The sequence below is a fragment of the Lissotriton vulgaris genome, chromosome 10, assembly GCF_964263255.1.
Source record: "Lissotriton vulgaris chromosome 10, aLisVul1.2, whole genome shotgun sequence".
Classification (NCBI taxonomy): Eukaryota; Metazoa; Chordata; class Amphibia; order Caudata; family Salamandridae; genus Lissotriton; species Lissotriton vulgaris.
In genome coordinates, this window is record NC_141698.1 from 982,011,693 (window position 1) to 982,034,898 (window position 23,206).

At 39.3% G+C, this 23,206-nt stretch overlaps 1 protein-coding gene across 1 annotated transcript in view; it reads left to right on the top strand.

Annotated features, from left to right (window-relative positions):
• Positions 1–23,206, top strand: part of THSD7A (thrombospondin type 1 domain containing 7A) — a 959,544-nt gene that overhangs the window by 854,448 nt on the left and 81,890 nt on the right. The window contains exons 17-19 of the mRNA XM_086941983.1: positions 1,796–1,949; positions 3,879–4,020; positions 13,360–13,475. Of these exons, the coding sequence (XP_086798109.1) occupies positions 1,796–1,949; positions 3,879–4,020; positions 13,360–13,475 (412 nt within the window). The remainder of the gene's footprint in view (positions 1–1,795; positions 1,950–3,878; positions 4,021–13,359; positions 13,476–23,206) is intronic.

Genomic DNA, 23,206 nt, shown 5'->3' on the forward strand with positions numbered 1-23,206 from the left:
TGCTAATCAGAGATAAAGTGTTGGTGCTCTCTCCTCTACACATGGTAAAGTTTGCACTCAATTTTAAAAAGTAATTTACTTGTACGCTCTGAGTAAGGTTGTACTACTTGTAAAGTAAATTCTACAAATGGGCTGCCGCACTGGTTGTGCGACCACTTAAGTAGCCTCTTGAAAATTTCCCAGGCCTGTCGGTGCAGCCTGTTTGCGCAGTTCAAACTGCCATTTCGACTTTGCAAAATAAACTTTGTGCCAGTCCTAAACCTTCCTTTTTTAATACATACAAGTTACCCCTAGTGTGAGTAGCCCATAGGGCAGGTTGCACTTTGTTAAAAAAGTTGAACAAGTACTTTTAACTTTTACATGTCCCGGTAGTGAAAAACTAATAAGTGATAACTTTCAACTGGGAGTAGGTTGGAATGGCATAGAGTGACCAAATGTCCCAATAGGCGCAATAGGTTTCTATGTGCTATATAGTGCTAAATCTTTGACAATTCATAATTTTGGTTCCCTACATTGAATTTTTTTTCTTTTCAGTGTCATTTTAAAATATGTCCTATTTTTATAAATTGGTGTTGGATTTTTATTGTGTGTCTCTAAGCTAAGCGTGCCTACTCGGAGCCAATCTACCAAGGGTTGAGCATGGGAATAATGGGAATACATTTCTGAGACGTATTCTAAGCCTTAGACCGTGTTAGTGGCCTTATTGCCAGTGGTAAATATATAGTTACTACTACTAATAAGCTACTTTACAACAGTATTTAAGACTATTCACTCTATTTACAGGGGACAGTCTGGTGTATTTTGTCCTAATCAAGACCACGAGTGAAAGGTGGGGGGCAATGCACAGAAAAAAAATGACCCCCACGCCCTAAGAGAAAACTTCCATAGTCAGGGTCATTAGTGTCTTGTTTTTCAAAAATATGGTGGCAGCCCAGCAAACTTTCAGTGCTGTGTCTCCTTTGAATGTACTGAAAGCTCCACAGGGACGGTGGAGATCTCTAAATATGGTGGCGGCTGCCAAACTATAAACCAGGCTCTAGATTTCCAAGATTATCCAAGGGGCCATGACAAGTCATAACCTCTTCCCTCTAAAGCAGCAATGCATTATCAGCATTTTGTAGCCTGTACTCCAAAAGGGGTTAGGTAAATTAGGCCAATCACGAGAAATTCAACAAAACACTTCTAGAAATAATGTACTGAATTTCTCATCTTTCACAATATCTTTATTGTTTGGTCGAATATGAAAAGGCAAGACACACTAGGATCATTGAAAACAGCTATATAAGTCCAAATGCAATGCCTGTGAAGCTGTGAAGCACAGTGGCTGTCCATTCAAACATGGTAATTTGTGCCACATCAATCCAGGTACTGGGTGGGGGCTCAACAGGTGAGATTGACCTGAATAATAGGCAAGGGGGAAATCATAACTATGAAATGGTACCCTCCTAACCCCTAACCAGCTCTCAGCGTAGTTGAGGCAGGTACACATTCTGGCTTCAGAACATAACAGATCTTAATATTTTTCTGCACTTTCATACATCATACTATATCCTTTAGCTGCTAGCATTCCTTCAATCAGAAATGCATTCTGATAGTTGTATGATTTCCAGATGCCTTGTTCGGGTTCATTTGCTGATTGCTTGCACAATGTCATCTTAATAATGATATATAATATATTGGCTAAGTTTGGCAATCGATCTGCATATTGTGAGGCAATGTATAGCGCTTTACCTTATATGTTGTTTTAGTGTTAAAGGACTGTTTTTGCATAACAATATTGCAATGTTTTTTCTAGATGCATGCTGAACACCGTTGATGGTCCTTCTGACACTGTTGAAGATTACCTGTGTGACACGGAGGAGATGCCTTTTGGATCTAGAATATGCAAGCTACCATGCCCTGAGGACTGTGTCATGTCTGAATGGGGCCAGTGGTCGAAGTGTTCCATGGTAAGCAAAAACTTCCCAACTTGGCACTTTTAGATCTTATAGCTGCATAGTTGCCTATTTAAACGTCATTTATATCCAATGGTTTTTAAATGCTGTTTTTGCGTTAATTTCATTGGCGATTTTGTACACAAGCTTTAGGATTTCTCTTCATTTTCAGAGGTTTATTTTTTTTCTCAGAACTTTAGTAGTAAATTCCATACATCATACCCTCTGTGGTTTTTCACGAGGAAACTGTGTCTCTGGCATCGCTTTTTGCCAAAAATAAGGCTGTGTTCAGATGTGAGCTGCTGTTTTTGGTAAGATTACTGATGATTGGCAGTGTTTCATTTTGTGTATGGCCGCAGTGGATTTTGAGTTCTCAGTTAATTAAGACCGACATTTGAGTGTCAGGGTGATAAACGGGTGATTCATCGTGTGAAATAATCTGTTTAGTAAAAACTGGTTCCTTCAAGGCATTGGGTCTCAGTAGTAACATGAGGCTCATAGCACATTCGTGGTCAGAAATACAGTACAATGGCATGATCGGTACCTGTTTCTTCCCCTCTTGGCATTATTTTTATTTTACTAATGCTGCAAGCATAAGTTTGTTTGAGTAAAATAAAAAAGGAAGTTCCTTCATGTGCTGATATGTTGCTCTTAGTCGGTGAAGGACAGTTTTACTATTTCTGCATGTTTTTGACCCTCATGTTTCACATGGCAGTCACAGACATTAAGGGCCGCATTTATGAAAACTGACGCATCGCTGCGTGAAAACAGCGATGCGTCACTTTTCATTGCGCCCTCCTTGTGACATGCTGGATGCCTCATATTGACAGTATGACGCATCATGTTGCAAAGAGGTACAGATATTTCAGTATTTCTGACGTATCTGTAGGCGCAAAAATGATTGCTGGAATGTGATGCAACTCCACAGTGGATCATTTCGAATCACTGACAGAATATCGACCTCGAAAATATCGACCTGCAGAAATCTCACTGGAATACCGAAGGCAAGAATATCGACATCCTATCTATAAATGTGTTTGTATTTATATAGCGCCTTCTACCCAGAGGTCTTGTAGCGCAGTATTCATACCACTGTGGAACCCTTCCTGGCTTTCCTGTGAGATGTCCACTCCTGGGCACCCCCAAGGTGAAGCCAGGCATCCAAGCGCTGCTGGGGCCTTTGTGGAGATTAAGCAAGCTATTGCCTAGAGTCACAGAGTGGGACCCATGATTAGACTAGGCACTGAGGCGAGAGTTATCAGGTCCGAGGAAATTGAGTCCAAGAGCCGCGGAGGCGGGAATTGAACCCTAGTACCGGGCCAGACCTCTGCATCAGGGTCTGCCGCTCTAACCATTGAGCCACGCTTCAGATTTCACTGTGTCACTTCTACGAGGCTTACTTGCGCAAGAAAGCCCACTCTGCATACATTATACCTGGCGCAGGTATAATGTGGGGCAGGGATTTACAAAGTGACACATCTACCTAGATGCATCACTTTGTAAATATGACTCAACATGTCGCATTTTTTACCCTGCTGGTGCGTCACAAAAAGTGACGCACCGGTGGCGTAAAAGTGATGCAAGGGCTCATAAATAAGCCCTTACATGTATGTTTCAAAGGGCCTACCACGAAAAGAGTTGGCCTAATCTGGTGCTGCCATCGGCCCTGGGGCAGACGGGCCTTTGGTGGATGGACTTCCGGCTAACCAGAAAATCTCCCGAACTCCAGTTGAGGTGGGGTAGCCTGATATTTGGGGTAGATATGGTTATGCAGGTCACCCATTTACAGTGTTTATCCAGGTTCTGCCAGCACCTATACGACACTGACAGTCTAGTTAGGCTTCAGAATAAAATGTCTGCATGGAAAACATTTTGCACCAATAAACTATGCCTCTCCTTATTTGCCTGTAGCTTCCTAAGCAACCTCTTTGTTTTTGTCCCAAGCCTTGCAATGGAAGTAGCTTTCGTGAAAGGTCAGCTGTCCCCATAAGACAACCGGATGAAGGAAAATCGTGCCACGTCTCCATTGAAACCGAATCCTGCAGTCTGAATAAGAACTGTTACCACTACGATTACAACGTCACAGGTATGAGTATATGTCTATCACACGTGCAATAAAAACCCTATGAGTCTCCAACATAGACACCCTACACTGTGAAGCAATACACACAGGTGTAGCTAATAGCCGACATTAATTTTGTGATTGACATGTTAGTCAGCTATGTTTGGCAGAGAGGTTTCAGTCATCCACAGTGCTGTGTCATGATTCTACCCATTGGTGCTCAGTTTATCCATTTGCAGATATAGGCAAAGTAAAAAGTTGAACTACTGTGCATTTGCATTGTTGTTGACAAGAACAGCATCTTTTATGCATCATTACCGAGCTGGCCAAGCAGCCTGTTCCCTGCATGAGCAAGGCACTTGGACCAACATATTGGACTTCACAAATGTTAGGGATTCTCTAGTTTGTCTCGCTCTGACTGATGCATTTATTACAATTTAGTGATTTCACTCATAAGACGCTTTGAGCGCCCTGAGACCCTCCCGGGTGAGTAGTGCGCTATACAAATGCTGTGATTGATTGATTGATTGATTTGTATTATGGCCACACTGGACATATGATTGTCAATTGTTTGAGAAAATGAAATGCTGTTAATTTGGTTCATGTCAAAGTGAGTAAACCACATGTTATTGAATGTCTTGTATTAAGAGTGAATTGATGTTAAATGGGGCTCCAAAACCATGGGATGGGACAATCATGCCAAGTGTCCTGTTAGCCAGACCCCAAATAAAACACTTGATTGATTTAGATATCCGTGCTTATAGACAGTGAATGTGATATAGCGTACTGAACAAGTTCTCTATATTTCACCTATTCACTCACTCACTTGTTGGCATTCACAATCACTTACATGAAGTAAGTAAATGTAGGTGAACTTTAGGATGCAGAGTATGAGGCCAATTGTGGATTTGAGTTTTTATAACCGTTGTCTATTATAATGTAAATTTAATATGTTGTCGCTCTCTTGTTAGCGCTCAATAAATCTATTTATTGTCTTTGCTTTTCATCACAAAGTAATTAGACAGCTTTAAACAAATCCCTGCAAAAGACCAAGCTGAAACAGTGAAAAAACGAACCCACATGAAGATGTTATAAGGGTGTTCATGAAGGGTAGTAGATCTTTAATGTTTATTCAAGGACCAATATGACCAATGGAAAAAAAGCACCAGCCGCCTTAATAAACCATCATCATAGGATCCAGTTTGCATCCTAGAAAATCTCTGCATGGAGACGATAAGAGTGGCAGAGGTCACTACACGTAGGTTTGTGAATAGCATTTTGTAGTAGCATGTGAGTTACTATTATAATACTGTTCTATGTAGAACAAAATGCAGTTTGTCTATGGGTCCTTTAGATAGCAAAGTTGCACTTTTATTTAAATTCGAATAGTAAAATTTGAAACCGTCATTAAAAAACACCTGTTATATCCAGTAACTATGTTATTTCAAAGAGAGGGATGCACACCTCATTTTCATCATATTTTCGTGTTCTTATGTTTATCCACCTTTGTTCACAATTGCGTGCAGATCGGAAAAGGCATGCCCAACTGCCAAAAGTTAAGAACTATGTATGAGAAGGGACTGTGTAGCCCCAAAACCAATTGCACAGCATCACGCCGCTTTTGAGCGTGCTTGTATTTTCAAAAAACATTTATCCATTTAAATCAATGTACCAATCTTTAACTATGCGTTTTTCTTCTTATTCAACCATTTTTATTCAATGTAATCCACAAATCCACTGCTGGGGTAAGGTGCCAATTTTCAATTTTCTAGTATTCAAACTGTGCCGAGGCCTCTTGAAAGAATACGACTGATACTGAAGTCCATCACAAGCAGTCTTTTATTTTATGTAAAAACCCAATGCATTTCGGGCAGCTGTGTGCCCTTCTTCGGGGGTCACTACAATTAATAACAACATACATAGTATTAAACACTTTTCATAAAAGGTAAATATAAATATGCAAAGAAATTTCATAATGTTTTGCTCAATCAATTAATAATGCAGCCTAGACATAAACTCGAATCCAAAATATAGAATAGCCATATTATCAAAGTCAAAATATAGAATGGACAAAATTTCGAATGGACACAATATAGTGGTGAAAAATATCGAATTGACGGTAAGTAAAATAATAACGTTTTTCAAAACATAGAAAATCAAAATATCGAAGTATATAATATAGGTATAAAAATATATAGAATTTTTAATAATATCGAATTTTGTATGTTAGTATATGTGTGAAAAGTGTATATTATCTTTGTAATTTATTTTAAGTAATGAATTTTATGGTTTTTGCGTGATTTAATTCTGTAGCGGGCTGTGGGTTTAAAGGGGAATAGGATGGCAAGTAATTTAATTATATTAAATTAAATATGAATGTTTAGAAATGACTAATTATTTTTAGTTTAATTTTGCGTTTTAGTTCTGTAGCGGGTTATGGGTTTATAGGGGAATAGGGTCGGAAGTAATTTAATTGTTATAATTAAATATTTGTATTTATTTATTGATATCCATTTTGAATTAATTGTTAATTTTTAATTGGTAATTGATTTTTATTAATTGATAATTATGTTAATTTTATAAATGTATTTTCCGTAGCGGGTTGTGGGTTTATAGGGGAATAGGGTGGGGAGTAATTTAATTGTAATAAGTAAATAATATTTATTTATTTATTGTTATTGATTTATAATTTATTGTTAATTAATTTTTAATTGGTAATTAATTTTTAGTGACTCGTAATTAATTTGTATTAATTAATTAATTGTATTATTTATTTTCTGTAAAGGATTGTGGGTTTATTGGGGAATAGGGTGGGAAGTAATTTAATTGTAATTAATTACATATTAAAAATACTTTTTAATACAAAAATACTTTTTGTGTATTGATAATTAATTTACTGTTAGTTAATTATTAATTGGTAATAATTTTTACTACCAATTAGTTTTTTTTATTGAAAATTAGTAAGTTGTTAATTAATTATTTATAGGTAATTAATTTTAATAACTAATATTCATTTGTATTTCTAATTGATTAAATATTACATGCAATTTAAATTGGTAATTAATTTACATTAATTTTTTATTGGTATTGATATACAATTTATAATATATTAAATCATTATTTTCCCTACTGTTAAACTCACTAGAGTGGGAATAGTAACTTTTACCCCTAGGCTATCCAAAGCTTTCCCTACTGTTGCACTCTCTTGAGTGGGAATATACATTTTTACCCTCCCGCTATCCAACGCTTTCCCTACTGTTGCACTCCCTGGAATGGGAATAGTAATTTTTACCCCTACGCTATCCAACGCTTTCCCTATGGTTACACTTTCTGGAGTGGAAATATTACTTTTTACCGTCCCGCTATCCAACGCTTTCCCTACTGTTGCACTCTCTGGAGTGGGAATATTAAGTTTTACCCTCCGCTATCCAACGCTTTCCCCACTGTTGCACTCTTGGGAGTGGGAATAGTAATGTTTACCCCGACGCTATCCACAGCTTTCCCTACTGTTGCACTCTCTGGAGTGGGAATAGTAATGTTTACCCATACGCTATCCAGCGCTTTCCCTACTGTTGCACTCTCTGGAGTGGGAATAGTAATTTTTACCCCTACGCCATCCAACGCTTTCCCTACTGTTGCACTCTCTGGAGTGGGAATAGCAATTTTTACCCCTACCCTATCCAACGCTTTCTCTACTGTTGCACTCTCTGGAGTGGGAATAGTAATTTTTTCCCCTACGCTATCCAACGCTTTAGCTACTGTTGCACTCTCTGGAGTGGGAATAGTAATTTTTACCCCTACGCTATCCAACGCTTTCCCTACTGTTGCACTCTCTGGAGTGGGAATAGTAATTTTTACCTCTACACTATCCAACGCTTTCTCTACTGTTGCACTCTCTGGAGTGGGAATAGTAATTTTTACCCCTACGCTATGCAATGCTTTCCCTACTGTTGCACTCACAGGAGTGGGAATAGGAATGTTTACCCTTCCGCTACCCAACGCTTTCCCTACTGTTGCACTCACTGGAGTGGGAATAGTAATTTTTACCCTGCCGCTATCCAACGCTTTCACTACTGTTGCGCTCAGTGGAGTGGGAATAGTAATTTTTAACCTCCCGCTATCCAACGCTTTCCCTACTGTTGCACTCATTGGAGTGGTAATGGTAATTTTTACCCCTACGCTATCCAACAATTTCCCTACTGATGAACTCACTGGAGTGGTAATAGTAAATTTCACCCTCCCGCTATCCTACAGTAAAAATATTGTATATTTTTTATTAATATTATGTTAATATATATATATATATATATATATATATATATATATATATATATATATATATATATATATATATATATATATATATATATATATATATATACATATATATATATGTAATAAAAAATAAAATTGTATGGTTTTTCTAATAACTTATATTATTATTTATTAATTTTAAGGGTATTTAAGTATTTTTAAGTACGTTTTAGTTAATTATATTTATTATTTCATTAATTTTAAATTACTTTTAAAACATTTTTAAAAATTCGATATTTTGACGAACTATATTTTTTACAACGATATTTTTGATTCGATATTTTCGTACTTACCTGTTTGTAGTAGTTTGTAGATAGTAATTCTATATTTTTGCATTCTATATTTTGTCATCGATATTTTAGTAAGTCTACATTTTTGTATTCGATATTATGCCAGTGATCCGTTATATTCTTATTTCAACAATAAGGAATGACGCTACGGATTTCTAAAGCTCATGGAGATAGTGTAGTAGTTCTTTGGGCATCTATCATAAAAAAAATGTCAGTTCTGAGCTTAGGAGGTAAGTCATGTTCAGGTAATTAGTGGAGTCTGTTCTGGTTAGAGGTTAGGTTTCTCTTATAAAAGGTGACACATTGCTTCATGTCAAGCTTACAACACATAGGGGGTCATTAGGATGGCGGACAGACTTTGTCCGTCAGCCATCCTGTCATGGGACGGTACTGTCCGCCATAAGAGCGGAGGTCCCGTGCGTCAAATTAGGATGCACCCACCACAGTGGCAGTTGCATCCCGCATTTTTAACATTGCGGCGGGCGGTGCTGAAACCATGTGCACCCCCCTTCACCCTGGGGGCCTGCAATGGGCCCCCAAAGCAAAGACAGTATGCCATTTCACGGCGGCAATGCCGCCGTGGAAAGGCATAGGACCGCAGGCATCGTAATATAGTTGGCGGTATCTTGTAGACACCACCACCATATGTAAGCACTTTTTCCGCCGGTCGCCTTCGGTCTTGCTGTCCGCTGCGGACCCCCCCAGCCATCCTAATGTGGTGGGGGGTCATTTCTGTAAGGGTGGCAGACGTATTTCCCCCGCCGGGAAGGGGGTGGCTACCGCCAGCCCAGCGGAGGCAATCCTTCTGCTATCCTAATCGGCCCCATAGTTGGTTCAGGCCTTTTTCAATGTTCATTTACTTCAATGGAAGCAAACAAAAATTGCAAGTCTTACAGCCCAATAATTTGTAAAATGAAAGTACCAGACTGAATGTATGGTGTTCTCCTGACTTCCAATGATCTGGCATCCCTACCTACACTTCCTATTGTTTGACAGCAGTTTTTACTGCTGATTGGCTCGTGAGCTTGCTGTTAAGAATGCTTATTTGTTTCTGACCCATGCTTTGGTAGAGCAACGATTAAAATTAACCTTTGGTATTTTAGTTCGAAATCTTAACGTTTCTTCAATGTGTTGTTTTAGAAATGAAATGCTTCTAAAAGGCATTCCACTGGGCCACACTTTTACTCGTGTTTATAGATATTTTGAGCACTATTCACTCAGGTAAATTTGGTTGTAAGCATACGTTAATTACCAGAGTTAGCATTTATATGCCTGACATTGACAATGGGATCCGTAGCATTCATAGATTTACTTACTACTTTAAATTTCTCTGTCTTGAATGCAGAGACTTCTGCATAAGTAAGTCCCACACAAAGGGTGACAAATGGGGATTTCATGTCATATTGCCTCAGAGATTTAGGAATGCAAAAAAATATATGTTTGTGGCCATTTCCGGACTTTGGTCCAACCACATTTTGCCCTGAAAATGATTACATATTTTCTCTGGCCAAGAGCTCGAGTAACTTCCCTTAAAGCATGAGAAATGGAATGGATAACTCTACCATTTAGTAGGGTTGCTGCTCAGGCTTACAACTGTCTTTAAGTATAATGGGGCACTGTTGCTTTCATCCTGGCGTCATGCCTTAAAGAGAGCTTTGGTATTGGCGTGAAGCGCCCCCTTGCTGCTTCCTCGGGTGAATGCTTATCTGCATCACAATCATTTGGATCACCCTATACCTCTGCCTGCAATGCAAAACTATACACAACACAATGCAATTTGTGCAATGCCCATTGGCTTGCTTCATCCTTACATTCAGTATAAGGGTAGGTTGAACCAAAGACCATCAAAATTGCCAAAGGAGGGAAGCCAGATGGTCTTGGGCATACACATACCCTCCTGCCCTACACACCCTGAAAGGGACTTTAGTGACCGTCCCCTGGGAAGGGCAATCCCAAACTCCCCCCACCACAGTGAGAGCTTAAGGAGGGGGTGGCAAAATGGTGGGCATGTGTGGGGCAAGGAATGCAGCGTAAGTCCCTGTCACTAACCTGTTGTGCTGCAAGCAAATCTGGCCAGCCCATTCCCTGTTCTATGCCTGTAAATTTGCATCTGGTGCAGCTGGGAATGTTGAGGAATAGGAAATATGTGTATGAATACATTCAGATGGAGGAGTAAGTCTGTCTATATGTTTAGGTTACTTTTTGTGAACAGGGTTGAAGAAGGGATCTATAAATACTCAAGCCTATGTTTGACATCACCTTCGGTCAAAGCAAATATACAGGTTACCATATATAAAAACAAATGGGGCAAAAAATGCCTATAATAAAAAAATCTTAGGAAATCACCCCATGGTCCCTCCATGGTCCAATGTGTAATAGGCATTCGCAAGAGCCTATAATATAGATTCCAGTGTACAGTGTGCCATGCCGAGCTAGAAGAGTCAGTGAATCTCTGAATCTGGCACCATATCTTGAACTGCGAAATTGCTCAGCTCAGAGTGGAGCACCAGTTTATATGCGTTTGTAGACAGCACATCTGGAACATAGAAAGAGGCAAATCTGGACACTCTTTTCAAGCTGTACTGCCTGAAATCCTTGCACAAACTCAGAAAAGTCTCAAGTTATATATTTGAGCTTTAAATAGTGGACATACATAAAAAAGGCTCCCCCGCCCTGAACAATCACAACTGTTCATAATATCATCCATGATATAGAATCTTTGAAACAATCATATGATGTATACTTCTTTGAACATGTATGAAGAAAAATAATCTTATCATTAAGATGTCCCTAGATCATGGCAGTTCATTTATTTATTTATTACGTTTTATATAGCGCAACTGGACCCAAGAGTATCAGAGTTTACAAGGTAGGTAGACATATTAAGAAATAAAAAACAATGTATAATGTGCAGGAAGATTCACAGAAAGGTGAAAACATTGAGTTGAATGCGTGAGGGGGCAGAGAAGCAACAGGATAAAAAGAGGGATACACGGGAGTTGAAATTAGGGAGAGAAGGGGGTATAGAGAAGGGGAGTGAGAGAATGGAAAGACGGAGAAGGGCTGGGTAAAATGTGACTCACAGTAGATCGGCAATGAGCGGGGCCAGAGTCAAAAACATTAGGAACACCAGTGTTTGTTGAGGAGAAGTACTTTGAGTCTTTTTTTGAAGAGAGGGTAAGAGGGTTTGCAGCGAAGGTCTTTGAGGAGCGAATTCCAAATTGCCGAGCCGCACCAGAGAATGCACAAGATTGGGTCTTTTTACATTTTAGTTTAGGAGGGATTAGCGTAAGGGAGTTAGTGCTCCTCAGGGACCTGGAGCATCCTGCCTTTTGTACCTTGATAGAAAGGTAAGAAGGGGTGTTTTGGTGAAGAGCTTTGTGTGTGATACAAGCAATCTTATATGTGGATCGTCCTTCAACTGGAGGCCAGTTTAGGTTTTTGAGGACAGGGGAGATATGGTCAAACTTTTTACAATCAGAAATAAGTCTGTCGGCTAGGTTGAGAACAGATTTGATCGGTGCAAGGTGGACTTTAGGGGTGCCAGCAAGCAAGGCGTTGCCATAGTTGATCTTGGAAAGGACAAGTGATTGTACCACGATTTTGAAATCATCAGCTGGAATAAAAGGTTTAATTTTTTTGAGGTGGTGAAGGGTAAAAAGAGCACTTTTGGCTGCATTTTTAATGTGGGGGATGAGGTTAAGATTTTGGTCGATTCTGATGCCTAGTGATTTGACAGAGTTAGAGGTGGAGAGGGTGCAATTAAGTGCTTTGATATCATTAATCCAGAGTTGAATGGGAAGGAGGTTATTTTTGGGAGTGCACAGGATGATTTCTGTTTTTTTAGGATTATGTTTGAGATGGTTGAAATGGAACCAGGTTTGGACGTTCATTAGCGTATCATTGAGGTGAAGGATGTCATTGTGGGATTTGATCTTGTAGTAAAGTTGAGTATCATCAGCATAGAGGTGATAACTGATTTTGGCTTGTTTGAGAATGAGGGTGAATGGTTCCATGAAAAGAAATTAAAAGGGTTGGGGAAAGGATAGATCCTTGGGGACACCGAATGAGATAGGTTGAGGTTTGTAGAGGCAGTGACCAAGCTTAATTTGTTTAGATCTATTTTGGAGGAACGAGGAGAACCATTTAAGAAAAGTGCCTTCAATACCAAAGCGATCTTTGAGGGTGTTAAGAAGAGTGGGATGGTGGGCAGTATCAAATGCAGCCGAGAGATCAAGGAGGATTAATAGAGAGGATTCACCTTTGTCTAGAGAGCGATGAATGTCGTCAGTAATATTGAGCATAGCAGTTTCGGTACTGCATCCCTTTCTAAAGCCAGATTGGAAAATGTAGAGGAGATTGAAGGAGCTGATATGGTTATCTAGTTAGGATAGGACACATTTTTCCTTGACGACCAAGCCACAAGGCTGTTCTTTAAGAATCGTGGTTAGTGGACTTTCACTGTTGTCAGGTTCACATACCATGATTACCGCTAATATTGTGTGCAATAAGGAAAGCACATATATCACCTTGATTCATAAGGTGTTGGACTGTGTACTTTGTGATTCGTAATTGTAAGTAAGAATCAATGAGCGGTTTTGTGTCTGAATTTTATACTTTGGGGTTTCAAAATCAGTTGCACTGACTTTGGAAATGCCCACTCTTTTGTGACTTCATATATATATAAAACAAATGGCTATTCGAAAGGTCAGTAATGATGCACACTTTGTTTTCTTCATTAATGTTTGAATAATTACAGATTGGAGTACGTGCCAGCTGAGTGAGAAAGCTGTCTGTGGCAATGGCATAAAAACGAGAATGCTGGACTGTGTGCGCAGTGATGGCAAATCAGTTGATTTGAAGTTCTGTGAAGAGGTAGGTGCACTATATTCTTTGAGTGTAAGCTTATCACTATTTACTTGAATGTTACAGCAACCTACATGGGCGAAAATAACTTTCCCGAGACCCTGTTGGTCAATCCTTGCAGTCATCTTGATCCACATATTTTCACTTGATTGTGAGGACAGTGACTGCAAATTTGTTGTTTTGAAGTCCTGTGAAGAGGCAGGTGTTTTATGCTCTTTGGTACATTGCACCAAGACTCTAATTGCTTAAGTGGACCCTCCACAGTTTGCAAGGGTCTGCTCACTTCAGCTGACATCCCCACAACAAATCTTTATATAAGACCCATCAATATTGCCAGCCTGACCAGCTAATCTTTTGTACCCTTTCTGCACGAGACCATCTCACCCAGAAGCTCTAATACATCTGCTTATTTGCCTTTGTAGTTTGTAGCAGTAATTGTATACTTCTCCCTCGCTCTCTATTTGCTACCACTTTTCATGCACTCCCCTCCTTGTTTTGTGGTGTATCGTTCCATCCCCATTTATTTTATATCTAGTGCTCGCTTTTTTGTTATTGAGCTATCTCTCTTGTCTCGCATTGACTGTATGATTGCCTTTTATCCTGTACTGCACTCTATTTCCTTTTCGGTTAGATTTCTGCTATACAAATACTACATACAAACACAGAGACAGACATACAAATGTACATATATATATATATATATATATATATATATATATATATATATGTATAATAATGTTACTAATGTTGCCATTGCTATATTCTGATATTGTCTTTTATTCCTCCTCCATGTTTCTTTTTAGATCCCCTTCTAATTACTTGTATTAATCCATTTAGTTGTGTCTACTATTTAAGACTAGCTCTATGTTTTCTCTACTATGAACTGCTATTGTTACCCCATAATATTATTTGAAAAATATGTCCTCTTCTTTCCTTGACTTATTCCCATTCTCCATTTACTATGACTTTGTGTAAAATGTTTGCTTGAGAATCTATCAATACAAAAAAGTAAATATGGTCTGATTTAATGTAGTGTCAGTCCCACTGACCTGTGGCTTGTGTCAAAGAGACCAAGCACCGAATCCCTGCAGCATTCCAGGTCCACAGACCACCTCCTGAAATGTGGCATTCCATGCACTAGCAATTTCTAGATTGAACTTCTCCTAATTCGTATACAGAGCTTTGACAGCAGCCTAATTACCATAAACTGATAACAATATTTGGGTACCGCAAGCAGTAAAACTGAAAAAAGTCAATACATCATTTTCAGGCTGCTCATTATCCCAGTGATGTGCTGGGAATTGTCTATGCCAGTTGGGAGTCTGCCAGTATCCATCATCGTTTGTCTGTGCCAAGAGACGGTAGTCGCACAATTTTTTTTACAGTCGCTACCAGTTGCAGTTTTTATTTACTATGTTAGAAAGGGCAAGGCAGTTGGCATTAAAAACAGAGTCGCTCGTCTGTCAGAGCTGTGGGGGGAGGATGCTGCAGGAGGAAGATTGACTTCAGTTTTCATCTCAAGCTGTTTCTAAAAGATGGCTTGATGGGACGATTCCAAGTACTGATTGGATGATGCAACCATCTCACTCACTTCTACACTGTGTGACCACCAGGAGGGCACAGTGAACAGACAGTGGCACATCAGGAGCATTGCACTAATACAGCTGCTGTGCATCTTTTAAATGCGGAATATCGATAGCCCAAGATCTCAATGGTCATATAAAATAGATACTTTCATTTAACTCTTTTTTTGTGTGAGATGATAGTTCATCCATTGCCTATAAAATGTATAACAGCTTTCGTGCTGGCATTTTTCATCAGCATTGTTATTGTTTCAAAAATGCCTTTTTAAAAAGGCGGCAACTGTTATGCATGCAGTTCTGTTCTCATTTCCATGAATTTGCATGCAATGCTCTCTGCCCAGAAATGGAATGTACACAGAAGGGCCTGGTTACGCGAGACCCAGGTGCGTTAGATCATGTCACTGCCACCCTTTGAGGATGCAGGTGGCTGGCTGGCCATCCGCAAGTAACTGGTGAATTTAGAGGGTTTTGATTTGATATGATCCAGGTCAGATGCCCTTCTGGCCCATCTTTCAAGGGCTCTGTATTATTCAAAGGCCGGGCTGCTCTAGGCTGGGTAGTAAATCGAGCAATAAATGATGCTATTTTGTGTAGTTTGAAATCAGCAGTGTTGGCCTTCACTCACAGAGGAAAACTGCTATAGTAGCAGCTCAGTAATCCAAACCCTATCCCGTCTATCTAAAATCTGATCTAATTGCAATTTCTTATTGTCATATACTTAAAAACTAAATACATGATAGTCCTTTTCATGACACCGTGGTGACCCATTCCTTTTTTAAAGTAAAAGTTTGCATTCTTGTATCAATAAAAATAAAAATGTTACTTAGGTTAATGTCTACCGAGACGTTCTTACATATAAAAGTAAAGCTAGGACGTGTCATGTTTATGTTAGTGGTAATTGATTGTGTTAGAGCCATTGGCTTTATCACATAAACAGGTTTGCTTTGATAGTATTTTTCAGTGATAAAGGCTGTCTGTCATAGTTTAGTTTGCTATGCAAATTGTTGTTTATGGGAACACCACGAGCAAACCCGTCAATTATTTTATACAGTGCAGAATAGTGCGAACATCAAGCACCCCTCAATTTAATGTTGACAAAAAAAGTACTGCTTCAACTTTCACTGGTGACAAAATTGAATAACTCTGACACAACTCCATCTATGTAACATGGATACCAGGCAGAGACGGTTCTGGGTAATAATGACATCTATTTTACAGATCTTGGGAAAGGCAGAAGTGTGGCAATATGTTCTAAACAAAAACATATTTCTAACTAAAAGCACAACTATTAAAATTGGGTTCAAGTAGTTTTTGAAATGATTTTTACACTTGCACCAATTAGTAGATAAGTGTAAATACTATGTACTACTGTATTTTCCATGTTTTTTAACATTCAGGATGTAATGGTGGAAATGGACCGCACAAAACTGTGCACTTGAGCTACATCATGTCAAATTCAAATTCAGTTTTATTCGATTGTAAAGTAATGCAATCATAAACGCAATTTATACACATAATCATAATAAAAATGTTTAAAATTGGGTACCGACTATTCAAATTAATTCATATAAAATTATGGCAGTAGCTATGATCAAAATATAGCACTTAATGTCATCAAATGGAAATTCACAACATTTCATTGACTCTAAAAACAATAAACTTAAAAATTCCTCAGAACATTATGCTCTTCCTATAAGTGACCGCTTTTCTTAAAAAACAACGTAATTTTCCAAATCATATTAGCATTATCCATGGTTTGTAATGCGTATACGCTGGTCGGCATTTTCTTATCCCCATAGATTTCAGCATTGGGAGAATCCTGATTTTCCTATGAAGAGTATAGAATCCACAAAAGAAAATAACATGGATAGTGGATTGACTTGAGCAATTATAACAAGGACAGGATATCATGGTTCGGCTCCAGTAATTCATATCGGGAAAACTAATAAGTCTGTGGACCTTTCCAAGCCTGAATCTTGTTAATAGGAAACCTTCTGGTACAATCACTAGATAGGGCTGAATTTTAAAAACATTTAAAATCATTTGATTTTCCAGTACCGTGGGCTTTAGTATTTCGGTAGTCAGCCTTGACATTTCCAACATCGCAAGAACTTCCTTTTTTAAATCTTTCCTACGTACCACCTGCATGGAATCGGGATCGGTAAAATACTCCAAATGGCCCGGGTTCTGTAAAAATTTGCAAACATAGTTGACCCAGGGTATCGTTAAGGCGTTTTCCATCTTTAAAACATCATTTAAAATGACCCTGTTTAACTTTGTCTCTTCTTTTGTCCATACTCAGTGCCATAAAAGAACCAGCTCCAATTTAATAAGATCAAACAAGTACGTTAAACCCCGTTTAGCATGGCACACATAGGAAGATGTTGTTCTACGTACTGACAATATATATCTCAGAAAATGACTTTCCACAGACTGTAATGACTGGGTATTTCCAATGCCCCACACCCCTGAACCATAGGTTGCAGTTGGAATACTTTTTGCCTGGTAGATCTGTAAAAGCTCTACTGGGGGGTCTTCTCCCTAACTTTTTTGAAAACTGGGCAAGTGCCGAAATAGTTCTGATAAAACTTAATTTTTTAGATCTAACTGCCTGAGCCCATAAGTCATCATGTCAAATTGAGACAGAATCTGTTTGTTCATGTTATTCCTATTTTTTATGTAAAAGTAATAATCGGGACCAAAAACACACCAAAAACTCAAAGTAAAATGTTGTTTCCACCATAGTTCCTTTGAATTTATTTTTACTGCCTATTTCAGAATGAGAATACTTGTTTTCTGGGTGGAATATAGAATGACCAAAAGGGGGTTGAGCCTGTTCCCAAAGGTAAATTTGATCCTAAACCTACATTTTGGACCAAATGTAACTTTTTTAAAAACCTGCCAGGATTTCAAGTCAAGTCATTACGTCTTTATTTCAAATACATTCATAAAAGACATACCATTTAAAAAGAGCTTAGCATAAAAAAGTTATAGACATCATTATAAGTTGATAACATAACATTAAACCAAACCAATACATGTCATGATCATCAGTGTAAGCATATTGTGCATTAAAGGGTTAAAATGCAGAGTAATAAAAATGGTAGGTCCACATTGAGTAATGCATAAAAATATTAAATAGATAAAAAAACGCTAAAAATCTCTTGGGAAAACTCCCACCAGAGCTGGTATAGTAATCATAAAATCCTCTGTGAAATCAGCCAGGTTAATTACATTTTTAAGCAATATAATACAGTGTGTGGCATTATTCGACCCCAACAAATTACAAGGAGACAAATATCATTGCCTCCACTCCTTTGCTCGCATAACCCACATCCAGCCTAAAACCTTAGCAACAGGAAACATAATTGGTTTATTGGTAGCTGTTTTTTAAATCCTTAATGCTTTGTTGCTTAACCTGGTCCCCAGGTTTAAAAAGATAGGTTTTAACCATCTTTGCCTAGGAGATTTATAAGCTGGGCAAGCAAATAAAATATGTGCCAATGATTAGTTTTGTGTTGGACAAAATGGGCATTTGCTGTGGTTTAATACATCCCATTTACAAGAAAATAGATTGGTGGGAAGTGATCACACCTTAAATTGATGGTAGAGCTTCCGATCTTTAGTGGAGGTGATAAGATCCCAGTACTTTTCATACACTTCTTCTAGCTTGTGTTCTAAACAATCCCTGTATAGTGAAGGGGTCACTAAGGCAGAAAAACGCCTCACTTTAACCGTATTCCAATATGCTGCCTTATATTCACTCTTGAGAGGAAAGGAGTTACCAACAAGGTTTACCCATAGTCTCCTCATCCCCATCTCACAAACAGTGACTTTTGCTCATCTCAGGCATGGAATTTTATGTATGCTGTCAGCCTCCCTGACTTCCAGCTGTGCTTGGGCATACTGGAATAACTCTGGGGTAACCCAGAGCCATCTCCAGAACGCCACAGGTCTGTATTGCACCGTGTCTGCAATAGAATGGCAGCCAAGATCTGCGAATAAGGGCGATAAGGGAGTTGATTGAGGAAGACCAGTTACTGCCATTAAAAAATTATTTTGTGTGATTACTAAGGCGGCTAAGTGGTCGAAGCCCCACAATTTGGCACCGTACAATACCGAAGCACTAATTTTAAAATCATTAATTTTTAAAACTGGAGCGACAGGTTTGGTGTAAGAAATACGCTACTCCTTTAACAGGGCACCTGACAGTTGAGCATGTCTAAGTGTTAATAGATTAATCTGAGGCTTCCAACTAAGTTTACTGCCAATAGTTACCCCCAGATATGTAAAATTCTAGGTCTGTTCCAGAATACCTTCCTTCATTTTAACTCTGCCATTAATAACCTTATGTATATGTAAGACCATGAATTTTGTTTTCTCAACATTCAGCTAAAGATCATGGTTGTAGCAGAACTCCTCAAATCTCGCTAGAGCAGATTGTAAACCTTTCTGTGTCTTGGATAGTATCAGGGTGTCATCTGCAAACATAAGTAGGGGGATCTTCAATCCTGCTAAGGTGGGAGCATCAGTGGGGAAGTTTTGGAAGTACTGGACTACCCTATTAATATGCAAGGAGAAGAGGGCAGGTTCAAGAACGCACCCCTGATGAACCCCCTTAGCTATCGGGAACCTTTGAGTTACGTTCCACTGCGCATCCCAACTTACCTGCGCATAATTAGCTTCATGTAGAGTAACCAAAAGAGCCAATATTTAATGTGGCATGCCTAGTTCCTGGAAGGATCTCCACATTTTTGGGCCGGGACAAGATCAAAAGCCGACTTAAAGTCGACAAAAGCCGCCTAGATAGTGCCCCCGCCTAAAAATACCATGCGCCAATACACTAAAATAAATCTAAAACCTGGTCAATAGTACTGGTACAAGAACGAAAACCCACCTGCAGAGGTGACAAACTATCATGTTCATCCATAAAGGCCTGGATTTGGCTTAATACGTTCCTTGCTGAAACTTTATGTATACAGCCAATAAGGCTTATCGGACTATAGTTGGCTGGGTTGGAACGGTCTCCTTTCGTAAATATTGGGAGGATATCTGCTCCTGACCAAGTATCGGGCTTAGATGCCCCACTAGCAATAGCATTCACAAGGAGCTGTATATATGTTACCCAATTGGTAGTGTCATGAAGGAACAGGTCCGCCGGAATACAGTCCAACCCAGGTGCCCTGCCTCTTGGAACTGATTTAAAAGCTGTTTCCACCTCTTTCTTAGTAAAAAACAGAGTTGTATCAGGAACTGGCAAATCACAATTTTCCTGTGCGGTGTTTAAAATTGCAAATCGGGCCTTGTAGTGTGATACCCACTGCTCAGGGGCTACGTGGTTCACCGGCATACGGCTCGATTCACCCCGGCCCCATTTTACAAGATGCCAGAACGTGATCATACTTCTTTCAATACTGGTCTTGAGCAGCTCTGCCCAGTGTTTTTCATCCTAATCTCTTTTTGCTTGCTGTTGGGCCACTTTATACCCTGCCTTGGCCATTCTTATATCTCCCCGGTACTTGGACCTTATTGCACTAGCTAAGGTTCTATATGCTTTTCTACAAGATTGACCATACCAAGCAGCTGCATTATGGCTAGAATATCTCTCGGGTTTTTTAACCACGGTAGTAAAAAAGCCTTTAAGCTTATTAAACAAATCACTTTGGACCTGTGGTACCTTTGCGTTCATCTCCTCTTGAGTTGCACAATTTAAAAGGGAAGCTGACGCACTGGCCACTAACTCTCTCATCTGCTGTAAGTGCTCATCTTTTTTTATAACTTTATTCCACTTGACTCTCCTTGTGTCATTGGTTAACACTACTTCAACATAGGCATTTCCAGGCGCCTGGCTGGCAGCATAGGAAATGCCTTAGATCTGCATGGAAAGAACTAGGGGGTTATGGTTAATCTCTGTCCGCTCCAGAACTACCATATCTACTAGGGAGGGCCAAAGTTCCTTATTAAGGAAAATAAAATCAATGCGACTGCTTCACAGGCCATTTTTGAAGGTTTGTGAGCCCTGCCTATCAGAAGTGGACGTCCCATTTACTGCCCTACCCGTGTTCTAAACAAAACACTTTCAGCTGTAAAGCCGCCCCTGACAATTTTTAATAGGAGGAAGATCCAATTGCGGTATGTTCCACTGGCTGTCCTCCTCACCACTTAGATTAACATCATTGTCATCAAGGGCTTCAAAAGAGCAGTTGAAGTCGCCAGCAATTATTATATTGCTTACACCTCTGTGGTCATTTAACAACATATCTAAGAGGGCTACGGTGGGAGAGGCTTTCCCACCTGTCATACCCCTCACATAGACGTTATTAAGCAACAAATTAGGGACTTCTTCCATCTGTATTCTAATTATAAGTATATCCCTACTGTCAAAGTACAATTCTTCTGCCCTGTACCGGTCAGACTGCCTCACCCATGTTGTAAGGCCCCCCATAGGGCTACCCCTCTGCCCTCCTTGTGCCTTTTTTGAAAAGTTTAAAAAACCCCGTCGATAGACTTGGTCCAGGGCCCAAGTTTCCTGGAAGGCCATCATGTTGTGGACTTCAATAAAGGTGGACCAGTCCCCTGAAGATATTTTTGAACATAGCCCTGCTATATTCCAGTAAACTAGTTTTCGATCAGGCATAGGATATGGCTTGTTTGTTTTACACGCAATATGCCTAGTACAACCTGGGTCCCCCTCAACTGACGAGATATTTGATTGAGTTCATAGTATCTTACCTCACCTTCCACATTATCACTTATTTTATTTTATTATCACTTAAATTTCCACTTTGGAGGATGCAATTTAAGTACCATTATCCCAGATACACACCGACCCAATGTAGGGCGTGTGCCTGACTGTGTAATAGGCACCTAAATAAACGAAGCACCAACTTTAGTAACAATAACTAACAACAGGAGTGACAGAATCATAAGTGATAATGTGGAAGGTGAGGTAAGATACTATGAAGTGGATATTTGATTGAGTTCATAGTATCTTACCTACACTTATTGTGTGTAAAACAAACAAGCCATATCCTATGCCCGATCGAAAACTAGTTTACTGGAATATAGCAGGGCTATGTTAATTGAAAACCACAACATGATGGCCTTCCAAGAAACTTGGGCCCTGGACCAAGTCTATCAACGGGGTTTTTTAAACTTTTCAAAAAAGGCACAAGGAGGGCAGAGGGGTAGCCCTATTGGGGGCCTTACAACATGGGTGAGGCAGTATGACCGGTACAGGGCGGAAGAATTGTACTTTGACAGTAGGGATATACTTATAATTAGAATACAGATGGAAGATGTCCCTAATGTGATGGAACCGCTCCTTCACCAGCACAGCCCACCCGAGGCTCGTGACGGAGCGGTTCCGTCACGAGCACAGAACGTGTTAAAGGACACACTTTGGATCAAATATGGACCTCCAAATTCCCAGTGAGGAATTTGAGTATAGCCCCATGTGGCTGGTCCATTCATCACGTGATGTCCTTTTGTAGTGGTTCCTATATTCCCAATAGGCTCTCCGCATTGGAATAATATAAACAGCAGTGTAGACGTAGGACTGAGGTCGACTAGGTTTCTACTGACTATATTAGACTTAATTAGTTTGGCCAGCTAGCTCAGAGGTCACTAGAAACTTTCTCGAATGTTCAGGAAAGAGTTAACTCTCCGGATTAGACAAGAAGGGATTAGCTTCTGACAATCGTACAAACATGACAACTTTGCTCCCTCAGAATAGAGTGTATCTCTAGAGTCGTGTGAAAACAATAGGCAGCTATTTCACTCAGTCAATCGTGCATACTTAGTTTCACCAGAGTGCAGAGAAATAGAGAGACGGGCGTTTTCAATAAAAGGTGTTATTTTATTGAGCAGTCTTCTTTCTCATGCAAGAGAAATGAATTACCACAATTGCAATACTTATTATGAATTAAAGTGGGTACAGTAAAAGTAGTATTATGAAATAATACTGTAAAAGCATAGATATGGTTTCTTAGCCATATGATACTTTAAAATAGATAAAATATATATACATACATAAAACCATTGACTAACGTACTCAACTGGTGCTTCTAACTACGCCTACCCCGATGTACCTGACCTAAGCCTAATACTTGGGAAGGAGTAAGTAAGTAGCAGTTTAAGTTATGTTGGTTAAGATTG